Genomic DNA, 12,302 nt, shown 5'->3' with positions numbered 1-12,302 from the left:
GTTAATAATATGGACTTCCAGAAGGCATTTGATGAAGTCCCTCATAAGAGACTGTGAGCTAAAGTTGAAGCTCACAGAATTGAAGGCAAATTATTAACTGAGGAAATTGGCTGAGCAGAAGGAGACAGAGAGTAGGAATAATGGGCAGGCACTCTAATTGGCATAGTGGTATCCCACTCTAATTGGCATAGTGGTAACCCACAAGGATCTGTGTTGGGGCCTTACTGTATCTACTAATGACCTAGATGATGAGATAGAAAGCCACATATCCAAATTTGCCAATGACACAAAGATAGGCAGCATTGTAAGCAGTGTAGTTGGAAGTGTAAAATTACCAAGAGATATTGATAGGTTAAGTGAATGGACAAAACTATGGAAAATGGATTTCAATGTAGGCAAATGTGAGTTCATCCACTTTGGACCTAAAAAGGATAGAACAGAGTACTTTTTAAATGGTGAAAAGCTAGAAACAGTGGAAGTTGAAAACGACTTGGGGGTCCAGGTACATAGACCATTAAAATGTCATGAGCAGGTACAGCAAATAATTGAAAAGTCTAATGGAATTCTGGCCTTTATATTTAGAGGACTAGGAAACAAGGAGATAAAAATCATGCTTCAGCTATGCAAAGCCCTGGTTAGTCCATACCTTGAGTACTGCAAGCCGTTCTGGGCACCAGAACTTAGGAAGATTATATTGGCCTTGGAGGGAGTGCAGTATAGGTTTACTAGAATGTTACCTGGACTCCAAGGGTTAAGCTACGAGGAAAGATTAAACAAACTAAAGTTGTATTCCCTGGAATTTAGACTGTTAAGGGATGATTTGATCACAGTTTTCAAGATATTGAGGGATACAGGCAGGGTACGGAGAGAAAAATAGTTCCGCTAATTATGGAGTCTTATGGGGGCATAGGCTAAAAATTAGAACCAGACCTTTCAGGAGTGAAATTAAGAAACACTTCTTCATGAAAAGGGTGGTAGAATTTTGGAATTCTCTTCTGCAAATGGCAATTGATGCTAGATCAATTGTAAATTTTAAAACAGAGATTGATAGATTTTTGTTTGCCAAAGGTATTAAGTGATATGGGGCAAAGGCAGGTATATGGAGTTAGGTCGCAGGTCAGCTATGATCTCACTGAACGGCAGAACAGGCTCCAGGGGCTAAATGACCTACTCATGTTTCTATATTCCCTATGTAAGAGTTAATGAGTTAAATTAAGGATATTCAACCTTTGTGACTTGGCCAGACACATGTGAGTTGGCCACATAATGTGAGTCCCCATGCCCACACAAATGATAAAGCTGAGCAGTGCCCTAATAGAGGTCTTTAAGGTTGTAAAAGCATTTGATAGGGTAGACATAGAGAAGGTTTTACCACTTGTGGGGGAGACTAATCACTAATAAACCCAATCGTGAATTCAGGAGAAACTTCTTTATCCAGCAAGTGAGTAGTATGGGAAACTTATTACCACAAGGAGTAGTTGCGTTGAATAGCTTAAATTCTTTAAGGGAAAGTCGGATAAACATATGAGGGAGAAAGGAATAGGAGAATAGTTGATAGTGTTAGATGAAGTGTGGTGGGAGGAGGCTTGTGTGGAGCTCAAACACTGGCATGGGCCAGTTGGGCAAAATAGCCTGTTTCTGTGCTATATATTGCATGTAATTCTATCTATAGCAAGGTCCCCATATAAAAAAGGCAAGACTCTATATATCTATAAAAAGCAGAAGTCCCATGTACACAAAATTGAGACTCATACACAAAGTAAGGTGTTCTATTGAGCAGAGTGACCACAGTGGGCTCTCCACCTTTTAGGCAGTTAAAATGCCCTATGACATACATAGGACCCCAAATGGCAAAGATTAATGAGGTTTCCACATGATTCAGGTGGGTGCGTCAGCTGCCCAGTGCAAGGCTCTGGGGACAATGGCGGCTGCACAGGAACAGGCCAGAAAGTCCACCACCTCCATTTTAAACTCTGCTATTGCCCTATTTCATACAGGCAGAGGAGTTACAATCTCCCCCAAGATCTCTCTGCAGCCAATACCTATAATGTTTTTAAAAATATGCTTGCCCTTCATATGTAGCATTTATGCTCATCATTTTTATTTCCTCCCCAGATTCCTCAACAATTGTTAATACAAGTGGTACAAACAGTCCACTGCAGTCGGAGATGAGAAAGGCCTCCGGGTTAGCCTGTAACCTCTACAGATATGGCTACTTTGAAACAAACATCACAGTTGTAGGTAGGTAATATTATCAAAAATTGAGTTTAGCTCAAATGTCCTATTTGAGAACCCGGATGAGCTCACTAATTTGCTGAATGAGCAACGACGTTAATAAAATCTTCCAGTGCTATCGGTATCTGTAACCTTAAAATATTTTAACCTGTCCTGACTACTTGAACACTGTTCCACGAAACTGACTGCACAATCTTAGTTTATATCTGTATTGTATCAGTGAGTGACATTGTGCCACAGCTAAATCAGCAAATTAAAAAGAATTTATAATAACTCAAGAGTAAAAATGTCTCCAAAGTGTTAATATCAGTACAAACAAGAAATTTTAATTATTCTTCCTTGTTAGATGGAATTGTTGGAGTCAGCATTGTAGAGACGACCAGTATTCAGATCTCCACAGAACTTCAACAGAACTCCATGGTGAATTTTGTTGTCACATGCAAGGGCAGGTAGGTTGCTGCTTTATAAGAACATAAGAAATAGGAACAGGAATAGGCCCTATGGCCCATCGAGGCTACTCCGCCATTCAATACAATTATGGCTGATCTTCTACAGCAATTGCATTTTCCCACCTGATCCCCATATCATTTGATCTCCCTGGTGCCCAAAAATCTATCAATCTCAGCCTTGAATAAGCTCAATGACAGCCCTCTGGGGTACAGAATTCCAAAGATTCACAACCGTCTGAGTGAAAGAATTTCTTCTCCTTTCAATTCTGAGTGGCATTATCCAAGAACACTGACAAAAAAAGTTGCATTTGTATTTTTTGGCTGCTTTCCTTTCCAAGGATAGACTTTTGTATGACCATGCGACAAAAGCCCCTATATTGACAGAGGCGAGTTCTCTGAGCAGGGGGCGAAGTTTCAGATGGAAAATCCAGAAGTGTATTCTGTGGAGTTTTAACTCCAAAAGAAGTGTCATTTTATTTAAAAAAACAGAATTCCCACCCGGAAACCAGACTAATTGACAGTCTTGGCTCCCATCTGGTGGGGAGTACTCCAGAACAGACAGGGAGCCTGCAGCTGCTAGTGAGTTGGGTCCAGTTCCTGACTTCAGTTGGGGTGGTTGTGGGGGGGTGGTGGTGAGGGGTGGATGGGGTGCAGGGGGTGGTTTTGATCCCCGGGAGAAAAGTCCCGGGTAATGCATGTTACATGTGAGGCTTCCGGCCTTATATTTAAATGGACAGCCTGCCTTCTGGGGGAAGGTTGGTTGCCTGCCCCCTTCCTCGGTTAAACCTAGAAGTAGACAGGCTGGGATCAGGTTTAGGATTTTTGACATTTTTACATCTCACCTGACCCCCTAACCCACCTATTTTGGGGGGTTAAAATTATTCCCAAGAATTCAAAACCAGGTTAGAACATAAATTCAGTCAAACTACAACACCAATACATGGGCTTAGATTCACCTCTGTGCTGGGGTTACAGTTGGGAATGTGATTGGGCAGGATCTCTCCACCCACTTCACTCTGCCCACCCACCTCATTGAATTTCTGGGATCAGGTTAATTAACAGGTTAATGGGGGTTTCCTGTGATACTTGCATTGCTGCCAGGTCACTCTACTCAGGTGGGGTGGGGAGGAAATGGCACATTGTGATATGCTGGGCAGTGCCACTTGCAGGAAATAATTTTTTTGAAAACTCCTGCTTTGTGTAGTGTGATTGATCAGTCTTCAAATACACCAGGCAAAATGGCACTTTAAAATGCTGCCTTAGCAACACTGGACACCAGGGACTGAATTTTCACCACGGAGGTGGGGAAAAGGAGCTGTTTTTGGATCAGAAACTTGCCTCTGGTGGGAAACTGATTATGGTTCAGATTTTCAGGGGGTGAGCCTTTAATTGATATACGGGCAGGTTTCCTGTCCACTTAGAGCTAGTGGGGCAGGAATGGTAGTGGGTCAGGTGAAGTGTAGGACTCATTTTGACACCCCACGGCAGCCATTGCGGAGGCTGCTGGTTGTCCTGAGGGAGAGATCTGCGGTTGTTGAGGAAGTGGAAGCCTTTCCTGTTGGTGGATCTCACTTGCAGGTCACTGGGTGCCTTGGTGGCCAAATGGGTGGAATTGGTGATGCCCTGCACCTGGGGGAATCCAGTGATGGAGGCGACACCCAGTGCCTTCTGTCCCTGTGAGGACATGTCTATCGTTAAATGAGTGTGCTGATCAGCTCTGGTGAAGAGGGCATCAGTGACCAGGGAGGAGCAGTGGTGTGCAGCTGTTTTTGAGATGCCATTATGGTCCACAACTGATTCTTGGAAGGAGCCAGAAACAAAGAAGTTCAAGGCCACAGTGGTTTTGACAGCCACTGGCAGGGCATGGTGCCCAATGCTGTGAGGTGCGAGGTCTTTGGTGATGAGGGCACAGATATATGTTGCTATCTGCCTAGAAAGATGCAATCTCTTGCAGCACTGGTTCTTGGTCATCTCCAGGTCGCTCCATCTTCAGCAGTAGATCCTATGTTGAGGGTTTGGCCTCCGTTGCCTTCCTGCCTTTCTTTCCACTCCTGTGCCTTCCTAAAGACCAGGATTTTGCTTTTCCTGCAGAGGGTGTTGCCCCTCATCCCCACTGTACCCAAAATCTGAAAGTTGTGCCCCTAATGCCAACTGGAGCCTTCCTTCTGGGCAGGTAGCTGCCCAATTGTCCTTGGCAGCCCTGCCCCCTGCTCTTATGCCCCAGCGATGCCAGGGGAGTGCTGACTCTGTCCAAAGCTTGGATGCTGAGTGCCCAGTCTCCCTGCCATATGTGCTGTGCCAAGGACACCCACTTACCAACTGCCCAGTCCCCTTTTGCCCTGCTGATTCTCTTATGGGGTCTGGGGATGCCCTGTGGCAGCCATGACTGGCTCCTCACTCTTTACCTGCCTGCCTTCAGCTGGTCTGTTTCTGAAAGCACAGGTAGATTGTCTGCCTCTTTAAAAATTAAAAAGTCAGCCTCTGACAAACAATTAACAAGCTTATAAATTGTGTTAATTGGCCTCAATTGGAGGGAGAGCAGGATTTCTGTCCCTCCCTCCACCTGCGCTGCTCATTATTGGCAGCACTGGGATCGGCGCCTTGAAATCAACTGGGTGTTGGCATTTTCGGGGCCCCACTGCCTTCCTTTCCGTCTTCAGGAGGCACTGAAAATTCAACCCCAGGAAGGTGATGGTGCTCCTGATACACAGCGTTGCTATGGTACAAATTAAGTGATGCATCCTCTCACTAACTTATCATTTGAATACATTCATCCAAACATGGGCAGATTCATAAATAGAGGCATTGAGTACAAAAGCAGGGCAGTTATGCTGAACCTTTATAAAGCTCTGATTAGGCCACAACTAGAGTATTGCATCCTGTCCTGGTCACCACACGTTAGGAAGGATGTGAGGGTCCTTGAGAGGATGCAGAGGAGATTTACCAGAATGATTCCAGGGATGAGGGAACTTAGCTATAAGATTCATTTGGAGAAGCTGGGGTTGCTTTTCTTGGAGGATGCTTCCCGTATAGAGTCATGGAGAGATACAGCACCAAAACAAGCCCTTTGGCCCACTAAGTCCATGCTGACCATCAACCACCCATTTATACCAATCCTACATTAATCCTATTTTTCCCTCTCATATCCCCACCTTCCCTCAATTCTCCTACCACCTACCTACACTCGGGGCAATTTTTATTTTTACAATAGCCAATTTAGCTATCAACCCGCAAGTCTTTGGCATGTGGGAGGAAACCAGAGCACCCAGAAGCAACCCATGCAGTCACAGAGAGAACTTGCAAACTCCACACAGGTAGTAGCCAGAACTGAACCCAGGTCACTGGAGCTGTAAGGCTGCAATGCTAACCACTGTGCCATCTATGTCCCTGGCGAAACAGTTGTGCAGCAAGTGTCATCAATTGAAGCAGCTTGAGCTCCGGATTTTGGAACTTGAGCAGCACTGCAGTGCATTCATGAGGATGAGAGCTATGTGGATAGCACGTTTATAGATATGGTCACCCCACAGCTTAAGAGTATGCAGGGAGAGAGGGAATGGGTGACCACCAGACAATCAAAAAGAAGCAGACAGGTAGTGCAGGAGACCCCTGAGTGCATCTCATCCTCCAACAGGTATTCAGTTCTGAATACTGAGGAAAGTGATGCTTCACCTGGGGAGTGCAGCCAAAGCCAAGTCCATGACACCACGGGTGGCTCAGCTGCACAGTGGGGTACAGGGAAGACTGGAAGAGCCATAGTGATAGGTGATTCAATAGTCAGGGGAACAGACAGGCGTTTCTGTGGCTGCAGACGTGAATCCAGGATGGTGTGTTGTCTCCCTGGTGCCAGGGTCAAGGATGTAATTGAGCGGCCGCAGAGCATCCTGAAGGGGGAGGGTGAACAGCCAGCATTCGTGGTCCACATCGGAACCAACGACATAAGTAGAAAGAAGGATCTGGTCCTGCAGTCAGAATTTAGGGAGCTAGGTCAGAAATTAGCAAGCAGGACTTCAAAAGTAGTAATCTCTGGATTACTCCCAGTGCCACGCACAAGTGAGTGTAGAAATAGAAGGATAAGACAGATGAATGCGTGGCTGGAAAGATGTTGCAGGAGGAAGGGCTTCAGATTCCTGGGACATTGGGACCGGCCCTGGGGGAGATGGGACCTGTACAGGCCGGACGGGTTGCACCTGAACAGAACCGGGACTGAGTTCCCTGCGGGATGTTTTGTTAGTGCTATTGGGGAGGGTTTAAACTAATTTGGCAGGGGGATGGGGATTTGAACATAGACTCAGCTGGGACAAAATCAGAAATTAAAATGGAAGGTGGAAAATTAATGGATGAGTCTGGAAGACAAAGGAAACAAGGGTTAGAAAATAAAAAAAGTTTGGCGGTGCTCAAGGGTATCTATTTCAATGCAAGGAGTATAGCAAATAAAGCAGATGAGCTGAGGGCACAGATAGACACGTGGCACTATGATATCACAGCTATTACAGAAACATGGTTTAAGGAGGGGTAGGAATGGCAGCTCAACGTTCCTGGTTACAGGATTTTTAGACATGATAGGGAGGGGGATAAGAAAGGAGGGGGAGTGGCAATTTTGGTCAAGGAAACTATTACAGCTGTGAGGAGGGATGATATGTTGGAAGGTTCATCAAATGAGGCATTATGGATTGAGCTAAGGAACAAAAAAGGGGCAATCACACTGCTGGGAGTGTACTATAGACCCCCAAACAGACAGAGGGAGATAGAAGAGCAGATATGTAGGCAAATCACTGAGAAGTGCAAGAACAATTGGGCAGTAATAGTAGGGGATTTTAACTACCCCAATATAAACTGGGATAGCTTTAGCGTGAAAGGAATTGAGGGAGCAGAATTCTTGAGGTGCATTCAGGAGAACTTTTTTTGGCCCAGTATGTAGCAAGTCCAACAAGAGAGGGTGCAGTTTTAGACTTAGTTTTAGGAAATGAAGATGGGCAGGTGGAAGGAGTGGCAGTGGGAGAGCATTTTGGTGGTAGTGATCATAATTCAGTCAGTTTTAAAATAATTATGGAAAAGGACAGAGATAGAACAGGAGTTAGAGTTCTCAATTGGGGCAAGGCCAATTTTATTAAACTGAGGAGTGATTGAGCGAATGTGGACTGGAAACAGCTACTTGAAGGTAAATCAGTGTCAGAATAGTGGGAGGCATTCAAAGAGGAGATTCAAGGGGTTCAGGGTAAACAGTTCCCACAAATAAAAATGGTGAGGCGGCCAAATCTAGAGCCCCATGGATGTCAAGGAGCCTACAGGGTAAGATAAGGCAGAAAAGGAAAGCTTATGTCCGCAACTGAGAACTCAATACTAGAGAAAGCCGAGAGGAGTATAGAAAGGTGGGGGGGGTTGGGGGGAGGGGGGGGGGTGAAATCAAAAAGGAAATTAGGAAAGCAAAGAGAGGGCATGAAAGAATATCGGCAAGCAAAATCAAGGTGACCCCAAAGATGTTTTATCAATACATTAAGAGTAATAGGATAACTAAGGAGAGAGTAGGGCCCATAAAAGACCAAAAAGGTAACCTATGTGTAGGAGTGGAAGATATTGGTCTGGTTCTTAATGAATATTTTGCATCTGTCTTCACAAAAGAGGGGGACGATGCAGATATTGTAGTTAAGGAGGAAAAATTTGAAGTATTAGATGTGATAAACATAGGGAGAGAGGAAGTATTAATGGGATTAACATCCTTGAAAGTTGATAAATCACCAGGGCTGGATGAAATGTATCCTAGGCTGTTAAAAGAAGCAAGAGAAGAAATAGCAGAGGGTCCGACCATCATTTTCCAGTCCTCACTGGATACAGGTGTGGTGCCGGAGGATTGGAGAATTGCTAAAATTGCACCTCTGTTTAAAAAGCGAGCGAGAGATGGACAGAATAATTACAAACCAGTCAGTCAAACCTCAGTAGTGGGCAAATTATTGGAATCTATTCTGAGAGACAGGATAAACTGTCACTTAGAAAGGTACAAGTTAATCAAGGATACTCACCAAGGATTTGTTAAGGGAAGATCTTGATTGACCAACTAGATCGGATTTTTTGAAGAAGTAACAAGGAAGATAGATGAGGGTAGTGCAATTGATGTGGTCTACATGGATTTTAGCAAGGCTTTTGACAAAGTCCAACATAGCAGACTGGTTAAAAAAATAAAATCCAATGGGATCCAGGGAAATGCAGCAAGGTGGATACAAAATTGGCTCAGTGACAGGAAACAAAGGGTAATTGTTGACGGGTGTTTTAGCGACTGGAGGGCTTTAAGTTTAGTTTAGAGATACAGCACTGAAACAGGCCCTTCGGCCCACCGAGTCTGTGCCGACCATCAACCACCCATTTATACTAATCCTACACTAATCCCAGATTCCTACTACATCCCCACCTGTCCTTCTAATTCCCTACGACCTACCTATACTAGGGGCAATTTTATAATGGCCAATTAACCTATCAACCTGCAAGTCTTTGGCATGTGGGAGGAAACCGGAGCACCCGGAGGAAACCCACGCAGACACAGGGAGAACTTGCAAACTCCACACAGGCAGTACCCAGAATCGAACCTGGGTCCCTGGAGCTGTGAGGCTGCGGTGCTAACCACTGCGCCACTGTGCTGCCCCTGTTTCCAGTGGCATTCAAAGAACAAAGAACAAAGAACAAAGATAATTACAGCACAGGAACAGGCCCTTCGGCCCTCCAAGCCTGCGCCGATCCAGATCCTCTCTCTAAACATGTCGCCTATTTTCTAAGCTTCTGTATCTCTTTTCTTCCTGCCCATTCATGTATCTGTCCAGATACATCTTAAAAGACTCCATCGTGCCCGCATCTACCACCTTCGCTGGCAATGCGTTCCAGGTGCCCACCACCCTCTGCGTAAAGAACTTTCCACGCATATCCCCCCTAAACTTTTCCCCTTTCACTTTGAACTCGTGTCCTCTAGTAATTGAAACCCCCACTCTGGGAAAAAGCTTCTTGCTATCCACCCTGTCTATACCTCTCATGATTTTGTGCACCTCAATCAGGTCCCCCCTCAACCTCCGTCTTTCTAATGAAAATAATCCTAATCTACTCAACCTCTCTTCATAGCTAGCGCCCTCCATACCAGGCAACATCCTGGTGAACCTCCTCTGCACCCTCTCCAAAGCATCCACATCCTTTTGATAATGTGGCGACCAGAACTGTACGCAGTATTCCAAATGTGGCCGAACCAAAGTCCTATACAACTGTAACATGACCTGCCAACTCTTGTACTCAATGCCCCGTCCGATGAAGGAAAGCATGCCGTATGCCTTCTTGACCACTCTATTTACCTGCGTTGCCACCTTCAGGGAACAGTGGACCTGAACACCCAAATCTCTCTGGACATCAATTTTCCCCAGGACTTTTCCATTTACTGTATAGTTCACTCTTGAATTGGATCTTCCAAAATGCATCACCTCGCATTTGCCCTGATTGAACTCCATCTGCCATTTCTCTGCCCAACTCTCTAATCTATCTATATTCTGCTGTATTCTCTGACAGTCCCCTTCACTATCTGCTACTCCACCAATCTTAGTGTCGTCTGCAAATTTGCTAATCAGTCCACCTATACTTTCCTCCAAATCATTAATGTATATCACAAACAACAGTGGTCCCAGCACGGATCCCTGTGGAACACCACTGGTCACACGTCTCCATTTTGAGAAACTCCCTTCTACTGCTACTCTCTGTCTCCTGTTGCCCAGCCAGTTCTTTATCCATCTAGCTAGTACACCTTGGACCCCAAGCGCCTTCACTTTCTCCATCAGCCTGCCATGGGGAACCTTATCAAACGCCTTACTGAAGTCCATGTATATGACATCGACAGCCCTTCCGTCATCAATCAACTTTGTCACTTCCTCAAAGAATTCTATTAAGTTGGTAAGACATGACCTTCCCTGCACAAAACCATGTTGCCTATCACTGATGAGCCCATTTTCTTCCAAATGGGAATAGATCCTATCCCTCAGTATCTTCTCCAGCAGCTTCCCTACCACTGACGTCAGGCTCACCGGTCTATAATTACCTGGATTATCCCTGCTACCCTTCTTAAACAAGGGGACAACATTAGCAATTCTCCAGTCCTCCGGGACCTCACCCGTGTTTAAGGATGCTGCAAAGATATCTGTTAAGGCCCCAGCTATTTCCTCTCTCGCTTCCTTCAGTAACCTGGGATAGATCCCATCCGGACCTGGGGACTTGTCCACCTTAATGCCCTTTAGAATACCCAACACTTCCTCCCTCCTTATGCCGACTTGACCTAGAGTAATCAAACATCTGTTCCTAACCTCAACATCCGTCATGTCCCTCTCCTCGGTGAATACCGATGCAAAGTACTCGTTTAGAATCTCACCTATTTTCTCTGAGTCCAAGCATAACATTCCTCCTTTGTCCTTTAGTGGGCCAATCCTTTCTCTGGATACCCTCTTTCTCCTTATATATGAATAAAAGGCTTTGGGATTTTCCTTAACCCTGTTTGCTAAAGATATTTCATGACCCCTTTTAGCCCTCTTAATTCCTCGTTTCAGATTGGTCCTACATTCCCGATATTCTTTCAAAGCTTCGTCTTTCATCAGCCGCCTAGACCTTATGTATGCTTCCTTTTTCCTCTTAGCTAGTCTCACAATTTCACCTGTCATCCATGGTTCCCTAATCTTGCCATTTCTATCCCTCATTTTCACAGGAACATGTCTCTCCTGCACGCTAATCAACCTCTCTTTAAAAGCCTCCCACATATCACATGTGGATTTACCTTCAAACAGCTGCTCCCAATCTACATGTCCCAGCTCCTGCCGAATTTTGGTATAGTTGGCCTTCCCCCAATTTAGTACTCTTCGTTTTGGACCACTCTCGTCTTTGTCCATGAGTATTTTAAAGCTTACGGAATTGTGATCACTATTCCCAAAGTAGTCCCCTACTGAAACTTCAACAACCTGGCCGGGCTCATTCCCCAACACCAGGTCCAGTATGGCCCCTTCCCGAGTTGGACTATTTACATACTGCTCTAGAAAACCCTCCTGGATGCTCCTTACAAATTCTGCTCCATCTGGACCTCTAACATTAAGCGAATCCCAGTCAATGTTGGGAAAATTAAAATCTCCTATCACCACCACCCTGTTGCTCCTACATCTTTCCATAATCTGTTTACATATTTGTACCTCTATCTCACGCTCGCTGTTGGGAGGCCTGTAGTACAGCCCCAACATTGTTACCGCACCCTTCCTATTTCTGAGTTCTGTCCATATTGCCTCACTGCTCGAGTCCTCCATAGTGCCCTCCTTCAGCACAGCTGTGATATCCTCTTTGACCAGTAATGCAACTCCTCCACCCCTTTTACCTCCCTCTCTATCCCGCCTGAAGCATCGATATCCTGGGATATTTAGTTGCCAATCATGCCCTTCCCTCAACCAAGTCTCAGTAATAGCAATAACATCATACTCCCAGGTACTAATCCAAGCCCTAAGTTCATCTGCCTTACCAACTACACTTCTTGCATTAAAACAAATGCACCTCAGACCACCAGTCCCTTTATATTCATCATCTGCTCCCTGCCTGCTCTTCCCCTTAGTCACACTGACTTCATTA

General features: G+C 45.1%; 1 protein-coding gene across 1 annotated transcript in view; it reads left to right on the top strand.

Annotated features, from left to right (window-relative positions):
• Positions 1-12,302, top strand: part of gpnmb (glycoprotein (transmembrane) nmb) — a 78,564-nt gene that overhangs the window by 48,559 nt on the left and 17,703 nt on the right. The window contains exons 7-8 of the mRNA XM_068050916.1: positions 2,116-2,241; positions 2,582-2,684. Coding sequence (XP_067907017.1) covers positions 2,116-2,241; positions 2,582-2,684 — 229 coding nt within the window. The remainder of the gene's footprint in view (positions 1-2,115; positions 2,242-2,581; positions 2,685-12,302) is intronic.

This window comes from Heterodontus francisci, chromosome 2, assembly GCF_036365525.1.
Source record: "Heterodontus francisci isolate sHetFra1 chromosome 2, sHetFra1.hap1, whole genome shotgun sequence".
Taxonomy (NCBI): domain Eukaryota; kingdom Metazoa; phylum Chordata; class Chondrichthyes; order Heterodontiformes; family Heterodontidae; genus Heterodontus; species Heterodontus francisci.
Note: the sequence above shows the minus strand (reverse complement) of the source record. Positions and strands in the feature narration are given on the sequence as shown.